At 38.5% G+C, this 21903-nt stretch overlaps 1 protein-coding gene across 7 annotated transcripts in view; it reads left to right on the top strand.

Moving 5' to 3' along the window:
• The window catches only part of LOC149319377 (neuroligin-4, X-linked), a 220072-nt gene that overhangs the window by 178054 nt on the left and 20115 nt on the right, over positions 1-21903 (top strand). For all 7 annotated transcript variants that reach the window (XM_089511569.1, XM_089511563.1, XM_089511565.1 and 4 more), the window contains one exon: positions 21082-21267. In XM_089511569.1, coding sequence (XP_089367695.1) covers positions 21082-21267 — 186 coding nt within the window. The remainder of the gene's footprint in view (positions 1-21081; positions 21268-21903) is intronic.

The raw sequence follows: 21903 nt of genomic DNA, 5'->3' as shown, positions 1-21903 counted from the left end.
GTTGCAAGCTTGCTTTTGAGGTCTATTTTTTGATTGCAGGGATTTTCATCAAAGTCATTGTTAGACTAGTGATCAGTCAGTGTCAGGTTAGATGGAACTGATAGGTGTCAGATAGTGCTTTCCAGAGAACTTTCTTGATGAGGTAAATGTTTAGTATTGTCCTGTTTGCATCATGCAGTATAACCAGATATTAGAATAACAGTGAGAAAAACAATGTACAGCTTACTGTAGGTCCATAATATCAAGATAGCTACAGACTGATGTCTGTTCATGTGCATTTTTGCAGACACCAAATAACACTATGAAAAAATAGAGCCATGTCTCTTTTTAGAAAGGACTTCATAATCACTTGATGACAGTTAACAACAAAAATATTGTACACACACACACACACACACACACACACATCCCATTCATCCCTGTGGTCTTGTCATCAAGTTTATAGAACTAGCCAAGACGCAGCAGACTGAGAACTTTATCGCATAGGGCTCCTGGGATGTGACAAGAACTGTCCCAAAGGAGCCAGGAAGGAAACAGAACCAGTGGGGGACACATTTTACCGCACACACAAGTCCCTCACTTGTTCTGTTCCCCTCTCTTCCGCTCCCAATCCATCCCCAGACGGGGTGATTTTTGAGAACTGTTTTGAACAATTCTCAAAAATCACCCCCTCTGGAATGGATGGGGAATGGAATGGAATGAGTGAGGGACTTGTGTGTGGTAAAATGCATCTCCCACTCGTCCCTCACTTATTCCTGGCCCCTTCCGTTCCGTTCTCATCCCTGCCTGTGCAATAAAGTTCACAATTAGTATTGCATTTCCTGAAATAGCATCCTAATACAAAAGGGAATATGCACAATAGACAGGATTTATTCACAATGTAAACCCCAATAGACTATTGTCAACACACATATTTGAGGTTTAAATTGTATGTGTTGTTGACACTTCATGAGTAATAGTGTGCCTCAAGAGATTGTGGAGCTTGCTAACCAATACATCATGTGATTCTATAGGCAAACATTGGAACATGGATACAGAGTTTTAGTTCTGCTACTACTGGTTGGTTGCTAAACCTCAGCTCTGATGACATGTTCTGGTTCATTGCCACAACAGCAACATCCCTCAATATTTTCATGGTTTTATTTTCCCAAGACATCAGCATTTATAACAGCTTTGAATATAAATACTCTGAGGTCCCAGGAAAAGTAGAATAAATAAGAGTAAAACTAGGGAGGGGGGATGTAGAATAAAATGGATTTACCAGCTTGCCATGTCTTCCTGTGTCTTAAAATAATTTGCTTGCTTTTTTGTTTGTTTGGTTGGTTGGTTAGTTGGTTGGTTTTTGGTAGAAGAAAAATTGAACAACAGCACTGAAGGTAATCTGGCCACCATGCTTCTCATTTCTAGAGCCTAAATGAGAATACTAAAGCCTCATCAATCATAACTAACATGGAATACAAGACCTTCAAATGCACAATGCAACAAAAACACAAATGGGTCAGAATAAATTACTCCCTTCCAATTCTAATGCCACCAGACTTTTTCTGTAATCATATGCCAAACCATTATTAAGATAAATCTTAGTTCTAATCCCTCCATCAAGTAGTAATATTGTGAAATATTCCATTCTGTTTCATATCAGATATCTTTTTTTACCAGGCAATCTGGTAAATGCTAGTAACTGATGATATGAGATGGTTTTGGTCAGCCTGGGCACAAAATTGACCCTAAATAAAACCAAGAGTTTGAGCATGCACATGCTTGCACATTTCAATGTGTTTAAGGACTAGAGATTAAAAGAAGACTCATTTGCATGGAACTGTCAAAGGCACTCTGGGAAATAGGGTCACACAGAGATGTAGACTTCTTATCTGCTAACTCCCAGACAAAAAGTTTCATCTCACTCTTCAATACAATACAAGATTCTTTCCTAAATACAATCCCTTCTGATTGTGGCAGTGTTCAGCAATGTAACTAAGGCTGCAATCACAGACACTTACCTGGGAAGTGGACCATTTGATGGGGCTTATGAGCACCAGCACAGTGTAAGGTTTTGTCAAGGTAAAATTGACTATACAGAAATCTCAGAGAGAAAAAATGAGGCCCTTTTATTGATTGCACATTTAATGCATTGGCTGCCAAGGCTACCAGACAATATAATTCAGCAGCCCACACGTCCCAGGTCCGACACTGGCCAGGTGGAATGTAACACTCTGCCTGCTGAGTTTTGTGTTCTCCCCACTGCCCTGGTAGCTGTCAAGCTTAGAAGAAGCTCCTGCTATTACTGCTTCTTAATGATGAAGGAAAGCAACTCAAATGATGAAGAATCAGCTGGTCTCATTATAGAGAGGGGAAGAAATGATAGTGGGCTTCACAAGTGGTGTGCACCCTCCTTTAATTTCCATGACAGCCCAGAACTGTACCTTCATCATCTGAATTTCCTTCTCTCCTCCCTATCAGTACACAAGCAATATCAGCTCAGCCTGGGACATGACACCTGCTGGTGGAGCCATTTTGGACAGAGTGCAAAGAGCTAGAAACACTGCTAAAATACAGTCTGTAATTTGTTATGGCACCAGAGCCCTGTCGGAAAACTCTGGTGCCATAACAAACTACACACTGCATTATGCTGTCAGAGAAGGCTAAATTTCTCACAAAACTACCAATCTCAGCATTCTGTAACATTGAGACATGGCAGTTAAAGCAGAGTTGAACTGCTTATTTCTTCAGTGCAAATGTAGCCTAAGGGGATAAACAGACCAGCATTTAACGCCGGCCTTGGGGTAGAGTGGGAATGTGGCATCTGTATGCCACACACCCTGATGCCACCCCAATGTTGGTGTCACGCTGCATGCCCAACCACACAGCGGGGGCTCACATTGCTCCTTTGGCACAGCGTTTAGACACACTGCACCAAAGAGAGCACCGAAAAGCTACTGCCATAGCAGCATGACTGCCTTTTTGCCAGTGCTAAATGGAGCAGCATTTTGCCATTCTTTTTAGTGCCACCAAAGCACCAGATCAGGGCCATAGCATGCATCTACCATGGCCTCGATCTGGCAAGGAAAGGGGTGGCAGGACTGTAGAGCCCCTAAGGAGCAGTCTGTAGACCCCTAAGTCTCTGCATATCATTCAAAAAGACATGTATGCATATGTAAACCACATATATGTATGGACATGTTATTAACAGATTGCCAACCATGATTACCAAACCATGATGATATACTGTAACTCAACTGGTCACCTTCATTAGAAGGAGATTTTTAGTGAGTCTTGAATGTATTCTGGTTAACCATAGTCAAGTTTTTTAATGATAGGACAGACATACCATTCTGGAGTCTTTCTACACAGCCTTTCAGATATATGTCTTCAATGAACACACCTAGTTTGAACTGAGTTTCGGTTTCCCCTTGCTAACTTATCACACACTTTGCCTAATAGTAGAACCTAGTACGTTTACATAATTTCCCCACTTCCTGTCTATCCTACAATAGTGAGGTATCCAATACATCTAGTAATGTCAGAAAATCAATCCAGTAGTGTCAGGGAAGAAAAACACCAATTTGTTCAGCAGAGTAATGCATGGACCATAATCAATGGGTTCATAAAAGGCCAACAAGGTGTTATCTTACTACAGTTATATTTAGATATTAAGTAATATCTTAATCCAGTAAGTAATGTCTTCCTCTACATACTCAATGTTGATCAAATATTTGCTTCCTAAGTTGTAACTCTGGCTTCAGAGTAATGTAATAAAATTATTTCTGAGATGACAGATATATGAAAGTATTAACTATCATATCAATAGGTGTTCATCCCCATGCAAGTCCACTAATAACAAGTACATATTACCACCCAATCATTTAACTTGCAAGGAAAGCAAGGATTCTTTTATACATGGGAACAAAGGATGACATACCAGTTTCAAAATCTGTGATCTGTCTTTTTGTCTGGAGAAAGTTTATATGGATTAGTCAATTGAGCAGACCCTCCCCCTTTCCCAGAATCTTGACTATTAGAGGAAAGCAGTTTATACCTTACACATGTTTTGGACCTCAGCTCCCATAGTTCCTGACTGTTGGTCAAGTTGGCTGGGACTCTTGGGAATTAAAGGCCAAACAAATGGAGGACCAAAGACTGGAAACCATTGTTATGGGGTGGGGAGAGAAAGTGAGAAGTCATGAGAAATCAAACCATTAACCAGTCTAGATCAGTGGCAGCCATTCTCTCAAGTTTCAGGCAGGTGTCTATCCCTGCCTTTCTTCTGCACAGAAAGCACATATTCTGGCCAGTTGGTACATGCCTTGGTTACATCTGCTTGGATTATTGTAATGTGATCTATATGGGTCTGCCTTTGAAAAGTGCTCAGAAATGTCAGTTCACCCAAAGAGCTGCAGCCAGATTGTTAACTGGGGCTGCCTACAGGAAACACAAAACTCCCTTCCTGCAATAGCTTAACTGTTCCAGGGCCAATTCAAAGTGTTATAAGTGTTGCGCAGTGCTATACAGTTTGGGTTCAGAATACCTGAAGGACTCTGTTTCCATTTGGGAGCCTTTTAGAGTTTTACAATCATCTGGAGAGGCTCTTCTCTCTGACCCAAATTCTCCAAGTGGGTGTTAACATATATTTCTAATTTGTATTGAAAATGTTCAGATGTGTCAATGGTTAACTGAGGTTTAAAATGGTTCCTGTTGCAGGCCAGAAAGCCTAGGCCTGGAAGAACAAGTCTTCAAGGACATTGCCTGAGACATAATATAAACAAAATGTATTATTGTTATGCTTTTGTGTAGTGTGGTGACTTCATGAGAAATAGGTGTGTCCACTTGGTGGGAAAGTTGATCTTATGTGAGAACAAAGACTGATGTCACATTCGAGCTTCTAGCATGGACTCTGAAAGAGTATAGATGTATAGTAGCCTGCTGTAAAAGTGTAAATAGCAACAAAGTCAATAAACCCTCATTTGAGTGAAAATCTGTGTTGAAGTTACTTTGTTCCTGAGTTCCAGGAGAAGACTGCATCTGTTTGCAGTTGGTACCAGTCCAGAACCACCGGTAACAAGAGACATCAACCATCCCAAGGATCTTTTTCTCTAACAGTGGGAACAAAGGAGAGGGCCTTCTCAGCGGCTGCATCCAGAGTAGTAATAATAATAATAATAATAATAATAATAATAATAAGTTTTATTTATGTTTTCCTGCCTCTCCCAGTGGATCGAAGTGGGATTACAGTCAGATTATAAAATTCGCCAACAGTAATTCTAATAACAGTGTTAAAATCACTTTTGAACTTGCTCCCTGGAGAGAGCTGCATGGCCCTGTCTTTACTTTCCATCAGGAAGTCAAAACATTTTTATACCATCAACCTTTTAAAAACTGGCTGGGTTGGGGTTTTTAGTGCTGTGTGGTGCCATTAAATTTGTATTGTATACAGTCGTCAATGAATTTTATTTTTTTTAATAATTTGCTTATAATTTATAACAACCTTATAAAATGTTTAATGACTTCTTAAATATTTCTTATATTTATACTTTTATTAATTACTTGGTTGGTTTTAATCCATATTGTTTTAAAGTAAGTATTTAGCTTCCTTGATCTCATTATTGGGAAAAGAGCAAATAAATAAATAAATAAATAAATAAATAAATAAATAAATAAATTTCTACCACTGAGCTAAGACTTTGCAAAAAGAGGTAATACTGATAGCAATCTTAGACTTTTGTCCACCACATTCTCTTACAGGTAAAATAAACAGCCTTGGAAGGAGAGAGAAACCCTTAATAGTTAGCTATTGCCAATAATTTCATTGCATTAAAAATTGCTGATGAAAATTCCTGGTATCTTGATAGCTTTATTTTTTCATTTTAAGTATTAATTTTGCCAGTTGGCAGTTATTAATATAATAGCATTGGTTTTCTTGGCCAATTAAAGTGCTTTTCTCAAAACAAACCTGCCATTTGATTATATGATTAATCCACCCTAATCCTTTAATCAAAAAGAAATACTCCCTGAAGATCATAATTAAACTGAAAATACCCAGTTTCAATAACTTGAGAATATTTGTTGCATGTGGCTAGTTGGTTGTCTTCCTTAACCTTTCCTTCTGACATTTTTAAAAAAAAAGTAATTTGAGTATTTACCAGCAGTTCATGGTAGTACATTTTAGAAATATGTACAGCTTTTTAGAAACAGCTTTTTTTTCAGATGCTAAAGAATTTGTAATGCTGTGAAAGTCTTAGAATCTCATCCTGCATCTGCCTGAGCCAGATGGGACTTCCAGAGGCCATCTGTCTTAGTGGCAACCATTCATTATTCCCCTTGCATACAACGCCGTCAGATTCCACTTGCATTTTCCATCTCTGACTCTGCAAAGACTTACTCTTCCTCAGGCCTATGGGGGAATTTTAGCTGAGCAAAATTCATGGGAAATGAATGTAGAAAAAGGAGATACACTTTTAAAGGAGAGCTTTATTCTAAGCAAGAAATCTACATTAGCAAAAGGTATCTCGCTTCAGGCACACTTAGAGAAAGTTACACATTATAGATTAGTGTAAATCATTTCATCCAAGGTCACAAACATTCATAAGCCCTGATGCAAACTGACTAAATAGCTTGCTAGTTACCCACAACCGAATTGGGATTCAGAGATAGATAGAAGTTTGTAGCCCCCCACCACTGGGGCAGATCCCCCAGTCCCAGAGCATCCTTTTTCCCCCTTACTCTCTTAGACTATGTCACCTCATGATCACCTGATGCCTTTATACTTCTTACTTGGAAGGTTTTCAAAGCTTCTCACATTCAACAGGCCCTTTCATTGTGCAAATGTCTCTCATGATCTCTCACTCCTTGTGATGCTGACCTCTAATAAAATGTAACTGTAAACAAATCATAATTGATCTTTTATTTACCTAGAAGAGAGACTATCCACTCAGTTGTGTTGAAATAAAAATACATCAAGTATGATGGTCCTACTAAAATAAATAGGATCCAATCCAATGAAAAAGGACAGCATTTATCTGAAGAACAAAAGAAGAAAGTCTGACATGCTGAAAACCACATTTTCCTCCAGAAGAAATATGGTCATTGAAACACAGTTCTGCTCTCTTGGCATGATAAGGTGCTCACAATATAATTATCTTTTTAGAACAGGGGTGGAGAAGATATGACCCTTAATTGGCAGCATTGGCTTGGGTTCATGGGAGTGGCAATACAATATTGAAGGGACACATGTACCCAGAAACTTATGATGAGAACCAGCATGGTATAAAAGTTTGACTTCTAGGGACCAGTGTTTGAATCCTCATTCAGGTAACTTTGGGCAAGTTACAAGTTCTCAGCCTATGGGGAAGATAACGATACACCTTTTTTGAATAAATCTTGGCCCAGTACATACTGGGGTTTGAGGCGCCCTCGTCACATGCAGTGTGAGCGTGGCCTGGGGGGCAGAGCGACCACACGCCCCGCAACCATCGCATGTGATGAGGGCGTAACAATGGTGGCACCCTGTTTACATTGTTACGTAAGTGCCGCACATTTTGCAGGTTCTTTTTCCGCTGGCGGGAAGCCTCGCCATTTGATGGCTGAGGCTTCCCTCCAGTGGAAAAACAGGTGCCGGCAGGCCACCCTTTTTGGGCGGTCTGTACCAGGCCCTTGTCAAGAAAATTCTATGATAGGGTCACCATAAATTGAAGTTGACACAAACGTACATAACCGCAACAGGGGAAGAACATAGAAAGAAATGTGCCATGAACATTTTGCTCAGCTTTGAAAAATATTTCTAAATGTAACAGCCTTTTTTAAGGATTTAAAAGCAGGGCTTTCTAGACCAGTAATATGATTACCTGAAAGTTCAGAGCCCTAAAAAAAACTTTCTTAAATTTATGAAATTAATAATGATCTTGGAACATGTTTGACCCTCCAGCTTCTTCCAGATTAATGAAGGAAGAATTATAACATTCTGTACTTCAAGATACTTTAGTTTATTACTTCTATATTATTGAATTGGTATGAAAAGCAGGATAGAGTTAACCAGTGTCACAGAGGCTGTATCCTTAAGGGGAGAGCCCTTGCTTTCATGATCTCTCAAACACAGTAAGAGCATCACAGGTAGGAAGAAAGGATTTTATTGAAACTCAAAGAGTCCTCAGTCATGAAAATGGCTACAGCACTGAATTCAGTGAGTAGCTTCACAATTCAGACCTTGGCTTTGGTGCAGCTTTCAGACTCTTAGGACACATGCATCATTTAAACAGCATACCTCCAAAGTAACCCAAAGCAGCTTTACTTTTGCCTGTCTGTACAGGCTCTCAGTTTTCTGGAGAAAGTGCCGTGCTTCTTGACATGGTTCTGATTTCTCAGCTTGACCCTTTGAACTACGGACTGACCTGACCATACTACTCTTCTGGAACCCTTGACCTGGACTGCCTGACTTTGCTCTTAGCTTGACCCTTTGATTCCAGGCTTCGCCTGCCTTTGCCTATACATCTGCCTTGCAAGGCTTACCTTGCTCCACAAATTCTGTGTAGAGTCTTTTTGTGTTTGGACTCATTATCAGCTTTGGCTGCTTTCCCAGACATGCACCCCTGTGCACTTCTCCCATTTTTGTCCCATCTGTAAAGAGTAATGGAGGCATCATTGGTATTAACAGAAACTCCCATTACTACTAAATGATGCCTCCATTACTCTTTACAGAATGACAAGAATGGGAGAAGCACACTGGTGTGTGATAATCTTCCCCCTGATTGCACAATTAACAGGATTTAATGATAAGAGTAGAACGCTTGCCTCCTCCATGTGGTGATCTCCTAAATCTGGCTAAATCTGGCACTGTCTACAATTCCAGGTCTTCCCTTTTATACCAAGACCTGGTACATATCACTGCTGTAAAATAAACTTTGTTGTGATAAATCAATGCAGTAGGTGGTCTGCAGAGGAAACCATCACATCATTTAGCTGATGGGTTTCAGCTGCTAGAATGAGGCCCCTAAGAAAGATATTTTATCTAGATAATCCCAGGTAACTTGCCTCTTTCTCAGCTAGCTGTCATTGCCATAGGCAAGCAGGGTGAGATTTGACTACAGTCACTGGTTCTCAATTTTCTGAACTTCTAGAATAGTGGTTGATCTTCAAGGTTTTTGAATTTTGGCTCCCAGAATTCCTCACTGTTGGTCAAGCTGTTTTGGACTTCTGGAGGTTGAAAGCCAAAACGCCTGGACAACCAAAGTTTGGGAACCATTATTCTAGAAGGATGGCAGAAGAATTTTATGTATTTTTCTTTGACACATAGATGTTTTCTTTCATACATGGTTGGAAGACATGGTGGCTTCAAAGGCAGTACTCTGTGGTGTGGATGGTGTACCATGGCAGTAAAAGAAATTACCTTTCTTTGCTACAAAGCACTGGCTGCATCCATTGATTACCAATAAATCGTCTTCTATACCAGTGACTATGATTCATTATGGTTACCTTCAAATATGTTTTGAGGTGGAAACCTTGATCAAGGTGTCATTATCATTATAACAACTACGTAAGGTGTTATTTGTATAGGACTCTTAAAAGATAAAGACTTAAACTGAATTAAAAGGAGAGAGAAAGAGTACTGCAGATGAGCTGAATGCACCAGTGAGAGTAGAGGTCTAAATTGATTCTGCTCATGGGTGGTGGGATACTGTGCTAGCAGCAGCAGAAACTTAATGAAGAAAATGAATTTTTACTTTCTTTCTCTTCTCCTTACCTATAACTATTTTAATAACCATAGCAAGGGAGAAGTGAAAAAACAACCTTGGTTCCTTTTCAGCACTGAAAGGCAAAATATTTTGTCAGTTTGTCACAGTGTGAAGTTGGCTCCATAGGAAAGTTTAAAACCCAGCACCTGCCATGTCTAATTTACCTGCTTTTAATACCAGCAATTTTGTACTAACTTCTCTACTGCAAACTGAAACTTGTATCTAACTGCAAGCTGTGAATTGAAGGAATTCTGAAAACTAAATGCCATTTTCTTTGCAATGTAGTCACAGTCACAGGATTGAGGTGTGGAATTTGTACTGTCATGGCATTTTGTAAATTCTTTTGTAAACCCACTCACATCCTTGAAATATACACTCTTCACAATCCCTTTTAAACGATATGATATTTGCAAAATACAGTGGTAATATTGGTTAAATATCTTCAAAAATGGACTGTAAAGTATAGAATGAACTCCCCAAGGAAACAAACATGCATTCCTGCATGCATTCTTTCTGAAGTACATGTTCTCTACAAGATATTATTAGCTATGTATCAAGGTGAAAATACTTTATGATCTAAATTCAGTTGTTAGAACCAACTAGAACTGAATCATAGAATAAATGAGATCTTGATGAGTCAGGGCTTATATAAGCTCTATTGATTCAGTGGCTTTTGTTATTGTTCTGTGTTTTCTGATTTACATCAACCTTAAGGTGAATCTATCACAGTTTTGGGGTTTTGGAAAGATTTCTTTGGAGTTAGTTTGTCATTGCATACCTCTGTGCTGAATGGGTTTCCATGACCATGTGAAGGTTTAACTGTTGGTCTCCTGGAATCTTAAGCGGGGTACAGACTGCCCAAAAGGGGCGGTCTGCCGGCGCCTCCCTCGCGCAGCAAAAAGAACCCTAAAAAAGTGGATTATTTCTGCGGCGCCATTGTGACTCCGCAGTGTGCCAATGATGCATTCGCGACGTCACAAGGGGGCGTGATGTGTGGACACTAAGCATTTAATGATACTTCAACATTTTAGTTCTTTCACAGCCACCTTTATAAACCATGGTTTTCTTCTGATTTCTCGATGACAGTCTCAAGTTTCATTAATGATTGAGCCAGGGTATAGAAAGCTAGATCTATGTCTTCAGCAGCATTTGTGGTCATCACTTTTGTTCCCTTAATATTCACCTGTAGCTCTGATTGGATTTAGGTCAATAAGTTTCTGGACCAACTTAGAAACATTTCATGCACTCAATTCCAAATGTACTTTGTCTATGGTCAGGTTCTTGAAACAACAAATCAAAAAATAGTTCTGGACTTATCCAGTAGAAATTGGTTACCAATGCCATGATATTGATAGCAATGCTATGATATCATTAAGAAATTTTTACCCTGCCCCAAAAATTGCCCTATGCTTTTTAAAAGTTCCCTTTAAAAAAAAAATGATGAATACTTATAAACCCACAACTTTGCACAGATATTCTGACCATGGTGCTGATTCTAGAATCCTGTTTTTGATGTATATCTTTTATTATTTGTAGTAGCTAAGATTAAACTAGTTTTAATGTATGTTTAATGTTGTGGATCACTTTGAGATTATTTTTAGAGTAAATGATATATATTTTAAACAAATAGTATTTATTTAAAAAGACAAATAAACATGGGAGAAAGAACAAGTCTTACGGATGAATCAGGAATGATTCATTGGAATGCATGGTGGTTAATCAAACTAGAGAAATCTGGGAATCACATTACAGCTATGGGACTCACTCTGGTTCTGTTGTATATTCCATTTGTATCGTCTATTCATTAAGTTGTCTTTGTTATGTCTCTCCCCAGGCTTTCACTAAGGCTAAGCCTTTCTGATAGACTTTTGCTCAGCAAGGAATGCGGGGGAATGTATAGCTGGCTGCAACAGATCTATACAGGTCTGGACAGCAAGTGTGGAGAGACATAGAACCAATACAAAACTGACAGACAAACATCAGTGACTTAAAAAGAAGACAAATTTAGACCAAAGCACAACCGTCTGTTCATTTCTTTCTGGTCCTTTAACTGATTGATATCACATCTTAACTCCATGATGTGTGTTACTAAATTTGGTATTATCTAAAACCTTGTGTCTTTTGTTAAACTAGTAGTTCATTATTCATTCTAATTATTTGTAAAGCAACACCTTATTGTTACATACTGTTCATTATTTGATGAGGAATATGCTCACATCGTGGTGTTATTTGTTGTCAAGCTGGGTTTGACTTATGGCAACCTTCTTGAGCCCAGCTTTTGCAGCCTCATATTAATTTATTTGCATATCACATTCCTTGCCCTCCTTTTAATTATACATTGACATAAACAAATTGATTCTAAAATCATGCAAAGTAACACCCTCCAAAAGTGGTATTTTAGGAGCAATTACACTACTTTGAGTAGTCATAGAGTCATAGAATCATAGAGTTGGAAGAGACCACAAGGGCCATCCTGTCCAGCCCCATGCCATGCAGGAACTCCCAATTAAAGCATACCTGACAGATGGCCATCAAGCTTGTGTTTAAAGACTTCCAAGGAGAGAAACTCAATCACACTCTGAGGGAGTGTGTTCCACTGTCAAACAGCACTTACTGTCAGCAAATTCCTCCTAATATTGAGGTGGAATCTATTTTCCTGTAGCTTGCATCCATTGTTCCAGGTCCTGTTCTCTGTAGCAACAGAAAACAAGCTTCTTCCCTCTTCAGTATGACATCGTTTCAAATATTTAAAAAAGGATATCATAATACATTCACTATTTGTATCATCTATTCAGAGTAGTCCCTACACTACTTTGAAATGTAAAACAATTGGTAATTTTATCAACCAAGATCTTGAAGCTATTTATAAGCCAGCCATAGCTAAGCTAACCAGGATCAACAATAATGCTGCAAAATATAACTGCCACCACACATTGGTGTCTAACTTATTCTGAGCAAGAGGAATAGTGGATCTTATAGGTTGTCTTTGATGCTTCTTGACAGACAGAGGCAAATCAACATACTCCCTTTTCTAAAAAATCAAAAGCCAAAACAGAAATTAGAATTTAGCAACAGTAATTGAGCAGTAATTGAGCTTAGAACTAGACTCATCCTAACAATACACATGCACAATAACCTTATTATATGGAAGTAACTTTGTTTGTAGAATAAAATAATAAATATAACTTCACAAATTAAGCAATTAGAACAGGAGGAGGAACAAAGAACTGAAAACCAGTTGAGAGCAGGCTATACAACAATCAAACATTTTAAAAGATACCTATGCTTATACATGTATGTGTAACCTCTCAAATTATGGCGACCCCATAGATTTCATAGGATTTTATTGGACAAAGGATACTCAGAGGTGGTTTTACGGTTCCTTCCTTTGAAATGTAACTGACAGCACTTGATATTCATTGGAAGTCTTCCATCTAAGTACTAACCAGGGCTGACCCTTCCAAGATCAAATGGGATCTGGTGCCTATAGGCCATTGTCCCCAGTCTAGCTTTGCAACAAGGCCTACATTTACATATTCAGTAGATAAGAATCTACTGAACATGTAAATGCAGACCTTGTTGCAAAGCTAGACTGGGGACACTAGTATTTACAGAAATAAAATGAAAAATCAATGAGAAGGACAAAAGAGCTATATTAACATTTGGCCATAGCTCACGTGAGCATAATTAACCAATCGGAACATTCACAGGTTTAAACCTTCTGGCACCTTGCCATCTCAGCAGGTTTGTGTCAAAAATGGATGAAATTAATTCCCACTAAACACTAACTCCTTTGAATACCCTTGAACCAGTCATAAACAAGAGACAATGCACCCATTGACAAGAGACATGCACCCAACTAGCTTTTTCAGTGAATGCAGGCTGATATTATTATTGTTATTATTATTAAACTTTATTTATAAATCAGTGTAGGTTTACACAGTGCTGTACATAAAATAGAATAAAATAAAGTAAAAAAAAGTGGACCTGCCAGTGCCATACATCTAGAAAATGGAATATAATACAAAATTCATACACAATATCATTCAACAAAACTATACAAATAACAGATTAAAATAAACATCAGTCAAGTAATGTCTGGAAACGCTTCACTGAACAGAATTGTCTTTAACTCAGTTTTAAAGCCGGGTAAAGAAGAGATGAACTATTCTCAAGAGGGAAGGAGGTTCCAGGAGTGAGGAGCAGCCAGAGAAAATGGGTGGATCTGAGCTGGAGATGTAGAAAACCTTGACTGGGGCAACAGTCCTTGGTTAGCAGAACAGGGGGCACAAGTGGGAAGGTATGGGGAAAGAAGATGTGATAAGTAAGGAGGGGCCAGCCTATGCAGGTCTTTAAGTCATCAACAGGAGTTTATAATGAATACGGAGGGGAGAGGGAGCCAGTGAAGGGATGACAACAAGGGAGAGATGATTGCACTGGTGAGCCAACATAATGATACATGCAGTTGAATGCTAGACAGAAATCAAATGATGGAGATGAGAAAGAGGAAGCCCCACCAGAAGAAGGTTGCAAAAATCCAGTCATGAGTCTACTAAGGCATGGACTAGAATCTTGAGAGTGGAGGTTGAAAGAAACGGTCGAATTTTAGTGGTGTTATAAAGAAAATATTTACATGTCTTAGCTATAGCTTGAATCTGGGGGATACATGACAGGGAGGAATCAAACATGAGACCAAGACTGCGGGCTTCCTGCACAGGGTGCACAAAGATGTCATTGACAAGAATTGAAAAGGAGTATTGAAGAATAGGCTTTGGAGAAAAAACAAGAAGTTCAGTCTTGAACACATTGGGCTTTAAACACCAGTGCCACATCCTCTGAGAAACAGTATTGAGACAAGAAGACATTTGCTGTTCAAGACCCGAGGAAAGATTAAGGGTGGAAAGATACAGCTGGGTGTCATCAGCAAACAGGTGATAAGAAAAGCCAAAGGAACTTATGAGCTTACCTAAAGACAGTGTGTAGAGAAAAAAAACAATGGAATACCCAAAACAAAGGCCTGTGGAACTTCAACAGAGAGTGGGAAGGGAAGACGAAACCTGACCGTCAGTGACCACTGCGAAAGGTCTGTCAGACAGATAGGATTTAAACTACTTAAGAACAGAATCCGAGAACCCAAGGTCAGAGAGTATATCAGGTAAAAACAGTGGTCAACAATGTCAAAAGCCGCAGACAGATCTAGGAGGACAAGAACAGAATAAAGGCCATTTGCCTTGGCCCACAAGATATCATCAGAGATCTTTGTGAGAGCCATCTCTGCAGAGTACCATGGGTGAAAACAGGACTGAAAAGGATCTGAAATGGAATTAGTGTCAAGGAACTCTAGACAGTGAGAATAAATGACCCATTCCAAAACCTTAGAGAGAAAAGGAAGAAGAGAAATAGGATAACCAGACAGAGAAGAAGGATCAAGAGAAGGTTTTTTTTTTTTCAAAATAAGGTAGACTATAGCATGTTTAAAAACAGAAGAAAGGGTGCCAGTAGAGAGAGAAAGATTAAAGATATAAAGAAGCAAAGGCAGAAGAGAAGGAGCAAGAGAAATTAGAAGACGAGAAAGAATTGGATCAAGAAAACAAGTTGCAGGTTTGGAAGAGTTCAGCAGTGTAGAGAGTTCATCCAAAAAGACAGGCGTAAACACAGAGTATTTTGTTTAGACAATGATGTGTGACAGTTAATTATAGCTGAAGAAAGAAGAGGGGCAATCTCAGAATGAATAGTAGTAATCTTAGTGATAAAATAAGTAGCAAAGTTGTTAAGAGAAAATAATGAAGAGACAGCAGGGGAAGAAGGTTTTAACAAGGCATTGAAAGTGGAAAACAAATGCTGTGGGCACCTCTGCTTGGCACAGATCAAAGATAATAGTTCTGTCTAGCCATGGAAAAAAGAAGATAACTAGTTTATAATGAATGAAATTGGCCCACTCCCTGGATTTTTTCCACAAATGCTCGGCTGCTCGAGATCAAGAATGGTGAAACCAGACTGTCTGAGTAAGCCAGGGCCGAGGCCTAAAGGAAGACGCTCATATGGAAATTGGGGCAAATCTGTCAAGAATTGATGAAAGTGTGGAGTTAAATAAAGACATTGCAGAGTCAGTAGAGTCTGCAAAATTTAAAGAAGAAAGATAAGAATCTAAGGACTGACTGAGCTGGTCACAATTAAGACTGAAGATTGTGAAAATCATGTTGAATGATACGAGGAGGTGGTGCATGAGCAAGAGTAAAAGAAATTAAATAGTGATCAGATAATGGAAAATCATTGGCCAGGTAGTCAGAGATGACACATTTTTCAGCAAGAACTAGATCAAGACAATGTCCAAGCAAATGAGTGGCAGAATTAGAATGAGGTTGAAAATCAAAAGAAGCTGAGAGAGAACAAAAGTGAGAGGCTGTCAGATTGTTGGAATCGTCCAAATGGATATTAAAGTCACCTAAAATCAGAGTGGGGACAGAATCTGATAAAAAAGAATGTCAACCATTACTCAAAGTCAGAGAGGAATTAAGTAGTAGAACTGGGTAGACAACAGATAACAGCAACCCACAACGGTAAAGACAGAAAAAGTCTGATAGAATGAAGCTCAAATGAAGAGAAGCAGTAGCTTGGGGGAAAGACAGCACTTGGAACTGGCAGTAAGATCCCTCTTCCTCTACCCTCAGAATGACTAGTATGTGTGAAAGACCTCATGCCATGGCCCCAATCCGGCCAGGAAAGGGTTAGTCTGTATAGCCCTTCAGTGATGCCAACAGCTGAGGCAGAATGATATCAGAGCACTCAAACAATGAACATTTGGAATGGAAATAAGAAATAATTGGTGTCTCCAGGACTTAAACAATTAAATATTGCCTCTGATACTAGAATTTAAACAGAGAGTGATTTACATGACACCATAAACATGGCAACCAGAAAAATGTCCAGACTGGGTTAGACAAAATTGATCCTACATTTATGACAGATCTCCTGTTCATGTTTGTGTGTAATTGTTGGTTGGCATAGTTTCTTTAGTACAGTAAAGTTATGGTAAATACTGAATTCCAAAATCAGTGGATTAAAAAAAGTCTCCTGCATGTTTGATATAAATTTAAACAGAGACTTTCCCCTAGATAATATTAGCTACCACACCACAGGAGTTCTTTTTTTAAAAAGGTTAAAAATTGCCTTGCAAACAGGCAGGGGTATTTGATCTGGCACTGCACTACACCATCCAGAGTTGCTACAGAATTGTAGTAGCAGTTCAACAGCAAAGGGAAATTCTAAAATCAGTAGATTAAAAAAGGTATCCTGCATGTTTGATATAGATATAAATAGAGACCTTTCCCGAGATAATATTAGCTACCACACCACAGAACTGTGGTAGTAATTCAACAGCAATGGGAAATTCTGTGGTAGCCATCAAAGTGGTAGGACAGAGAAGCACAACAGCACCCCCCAATTAGTTATGGGGAGCTAGCGTAGCCACCTAACCCAGGGATGTTGCGTGTCCCTCACACAACACTGTATCATAAATTACAATGGTCCCAATCTGGCAGGGATAGTTCAGATTAATCAGGTGCTTTTTAAATGTCCCAGTTTCTCTCTCCTTCTCCCACACCCCGCCTTTGTCCTCATCTTAATTCAGTTGCTCCAAATTGAGTTCAAAGGCAGTTAGTAGTCAATTAACTCAATATCAGGGAAGGAAAGAAAGGGGATAGAATCTTGCCCTTTCATCTGTGTGTGTTGTGTGCTTTCAGGCCATTTCCAACTTAAGATGACCCTAAAATGATCATATTATGGCGGTTTCTTGGCAAGATTTGTTTAGAGAAGGCTTGCCATTGCCTTCCCCTGTGGCTGAGAGCATGTGACTTGCCAATGGTTACCCAGTGGGTTTCATGGCCAAGTGAGAATCTAATCCTAGTCTCCAGAATCATAATCCAATGCTCAGACCAGTACACCATGTTGGCTCCTGTAGACTCAGGCAAAAGCAAAGCACTGCAGTGTGTTCTTTCTAGATTATAATTTTTGCCATCATGCTTCTGAACGACTCTGGAGTGATTCTTGTTGTGATCATACCTCATTATAGAGTTGAGCAGGCTTTGCCAGAAGAGGCTTAAGACCCTTGAGAATATTTTTTTTTACACAGGCATCAGGCAGGTGCTGATTGCTGGAAGATGCAACTTGATATTCTGAGTCATTTCAATTCAATCTATTAATCAACCCCTTTACTGCAGTCCACAGAACATGAGGCAATAAACATTAAACACAGCATTACTTAAAGAAGATAAAAAATATGCAACAAACTAGCAAGATAAATATACAAAATTACAGAATTCATTAGAATATATTTAAACATATATTAAGATTGTTTTAACAATAACTGAAATGATACAATGCATGTCTGCTGCTAAAGTGCTCCTTTTATTCTGCAGAGAAAGTTCTTTATTTACAGATTTTATATTGTTAATCCTTATCTGCTCTCAATAATATGTAGTATAGCTCCACACAGCCATTCTATAGCCCCAGAACATGCATCACAAAATTGAGGTATGGCAAAGGGGACATCCAAGTGTTGTTTTGTGTGAGGAATATCATTTTAACCATAAGTGTATGCTGATTGTTTACTTTGTGAGGATTTCAGATAGAGGTTGATAGAACGGAAGTTTTCAGAAACTTTAGGTGTGTACATCTGTGTGCCAATTCTGTTTATTTCCTGTCTGTTTCTCTTGTATATGTGATTTTTTAAATATGACTGTTGACATCAAAATAGAACAATCTGATAATAGTAGAAGGCAGAAACTCTAGACCAAATTATAGCCCTCTGGTATTATGTAATTTGTGGTCCCTAATATCATGCAATAAAAATGAAAGGGGGAAAAAAGCACACACACACCTCAAAAATTAGACATACTGGAGAGATATCTGTAGCTGGTGTATTTGTGTGTGCTTTTAAGACTGCCAGACCTAAAATTGATTTGATAGAGAGCCAACCCTTAAGCCATACTATGTAGACAAAGAATAGCTTCTTCAGCAGAGATGCAGTTCTAGATAATTCTGAGTCAGAGGCATATAAAGAAATTATGGCTCTTTGTTCCTGAAATAAATCTTTTTTAAAAAGAAAAAAAGAGGCTTAAACTAATTCCAGTAATGTTCCAAAATTATAGGTTTCTACAATCAGAGAATGTGTTTTCTTCTTAGATGAAGGCTACACTATCCAAAAGCTTCAGTTTTCCTTTTCTAATTGTTTCACAGCTTATGTTTACACTGAGAAATTATGTTACGGAACAACATATACACTGGCTTTAATAACATCATCATCACCACCATCCATTATTTCTATTATTATTTGTTTATTTGATAACATTATGATTATTATTAGTAGTCTTAGTATTACGATTTCCCCCTGATTTGTCTTCTATTGGATTGATGAATAGAAATAAGCTTTCTCGTATTAGCCATCTTCAGGCTGCTGCAAGAGCCCACTATGAATACTTGGTGTACTGCTTATGACTTGTATTCCTAAAAATGTTGGAAACATAGTCTGTTGCTATGGATTTCAAAGTGTTCATTCTTGTTCATATAGGCAGGAGCTATTCTAGTTCTGTATGTTTTTCATGTGAAGAGATAATCCTTGCCTTGAGTCTAAAATGGTTTTTGACAAATATAATGATTGGCAATAAAATCATGAAAAGCTGCTACATATCTTCATCAAAAGAAGGAATAATGTCTCCTTTTATTTGTTGTCAGATGAGACTGGCTCTCTTACCTTGATGATTAGTTTTTAAATTAAAAAATCTTGGTCTTGCTGCTAATGAGGAAGTGAGGAAAATCTTCATTTGTAAAAATATGAGTTAATAATTGGTGGTAGTCTTTTAGCATGTTTGTTAAAAACTGAAAAATCAGCAGATTAAAATTCCAGGCTTTCAGATATCTTGCCAGACTCAAAATGTAGACAGGGTCCCAATTTTAAAGGTACTTTGGAATAGTTACTTTAGAGAACATAGCTCTTTTAATTTGTATGAACTCTGGGGTCCTGGCATGCACTGCTTACACAAATTTAATTGATGGACATTTCCCCCCGATCTGTTTTTCTCTTTTGTATATCACCCAAAACAGATGGGCCAAACAGAGTAGCTTCTGGCCACTTTGGTATTTGCTGTTTATATGATGCACACCCCTGAAGTGGTCAGAAACTGCTCTGAGGTTGTGTGAATACAAGTGGCCCAAAGCTGCTGGCAAATGTAGTGGTGAAAAGCTGCTCCTGGCAGAGGCTCATTTGGGACTGTGGCAACAGCCTGCTTCAGGTGCAGGCCAGGTGGTCACCGTGGTCCTGGGGCGATCAGAGCTGGGGCAGTCTCCGGCTGCTCCTTTTGGCCTATCTGATTCATCTCTCTGTCTCTCTGTTTGTGTGTATTCCTCTTTTTTAAACGGTTTATTCATCTAGCCAGTTGTAAATTTTAAAATATAAAATTAACATAAAAGAGTAATCCTAACTATTTAGTCATGCATCTGTGGTTTTAATAGTATCCTTGGAGTTGTGTCCAGTTGCACTTCCACACCCCACAAAATGTGACAGCAGTACCCAACAGTGAAACAAAAATGTTTTATAAATCTGAAGAAAAGCCCTAAATGGCTTGGGCCCAGGGTACTTGGAGGACCGCCTCTCCCCATATAATCTGCCCCGCACTCTCAGATCAGTCGGGAAGCATCTGTTGAGGGTTCCTAAGGCGAAATATACCTTGTCTTTACAAAGGGCATTCTCCTTCTCAGCCCCACAGACCTGGAACTCCCTTCCCGACGAGCTCCGCTCCGTCGCGTCTTTTGATCTTTTTAGGAAGAAACTAAAGACCTTCCTCTTCCGACAAGCTTTCCCCCATATGTCCTGATGTTATGCAGTTCTCCCTTCTAATATACAACGGTTTATCCAGCTAGTTTTTGTGTGCGTGTTTTAAGGTTGTATGTTTTATAGTTTTTAAATTGTATTGGGATGTTTTTAACATGCTGTCAGTGATACTTGTTCGTTAATGTTATAATGTATCACTTCTGTTGTACACTGCTGTGATTGAACTTGGTATTTCGAATAGCGGTATATAAATAAATTTTATTATTATTATTATTAAAAATAATACCATATGAGTTGTCTGAATCCATTATCCTATCAGTGTGAATAGAAGTGCTGGAAATTTCAAGTAATCAAGTTTTTACATGTATTTACATTTTATCTGCAGTAAAGATTATTGTTACAATTATGTACAGAATTAGACACAAGGAAATGTTATTAAATACAATTAAACTTGTGGCGAATTGTAGCCAATGCCCATCTTCTTACTGTCATATGTCAATTTCTACCCCTCCTCCCCACACTCTCTTACAGGTTTTCTGAGCACTGGAGACCAAGCTGCAAAAGGCAATTATGGATTGCTTGACCAAATACAAGCTTTGCGATGGATTGAAGAAAACATTGGATCATTTGGAGGAGATCCCAAAAGAGTTACTATTTTTGGATCAGGAGCTGGAGCATCCTGTGTTAGTCTGTTGACACTCTCTCATTATTCAGAAGGTAAATATATTCCTAGTTAAATACAAGTAATGTTAAATGTTACAGTTTAATAGTGAATTGTAAAAGTCATTGGAAGCTTCAGATAATACCAGGAGTCATTACGATATCAAAACTAGCATTAAAGATTTGATTTTTTTTAAAAAATAACATAGTTGTTAATACAATTTCCAGATGTGTTAAAATAATAATAATAATAATAATAATAATTATTATTGAAAAAATAATGTTTGAAAGAATTCATTCTTCTGTGTGTGAATATAATAAGTGAAGATTTGCATTCACTGGGCAGACAAATCATACATACTAGAAGAGCAAGAAGTAGCTATGGCTACATCCTCACTGCAGAAGTAATCCCGTTTGACATCACTATGGAATGCTGGGATTTGTATTTTTGAGAGACATTTAGTCTTCTCTTTCAGAGATCTCTGGTGCAACAACAAACAATTCCCAGAATTCGACAGCATTTGCCATGGCAGTTAAAGTGGTGTCAAAGTGGATTATTTCTGCAGTGCCGATGCAGCCAATAATAGCAGTAGCAGCAGTATGATCCATTCAGATAAAGCCTTCTTTTTTAATCTCCTGCTGATAACTCCCTTTCAGTTCACTTTATTTTATAGTACCCTCCTCTTCTTCTGA

This window comes from Sceloporus occidentalis, unplaced genomic scaffold, assembly GCF_023333645.1.
Source record: "Sceloporus occidentalis isolate IW3139 unplaced genomic scaffold, rSceOcc1.0.p SCAF_2, whole genome shotgun sequence".
Lineage (NCBI taxonomy): Eukaryota > Metazoa > Chordata > Lepidosauria > Squamata > Phrynosomatidae > Sceloporus > Sceloporus occidentalis.
The sequence above is the reverse complement of the archived record's forward strand: the minus strand, read 5'-3'. Positions and strand labels throughout refer to the sequence as shown.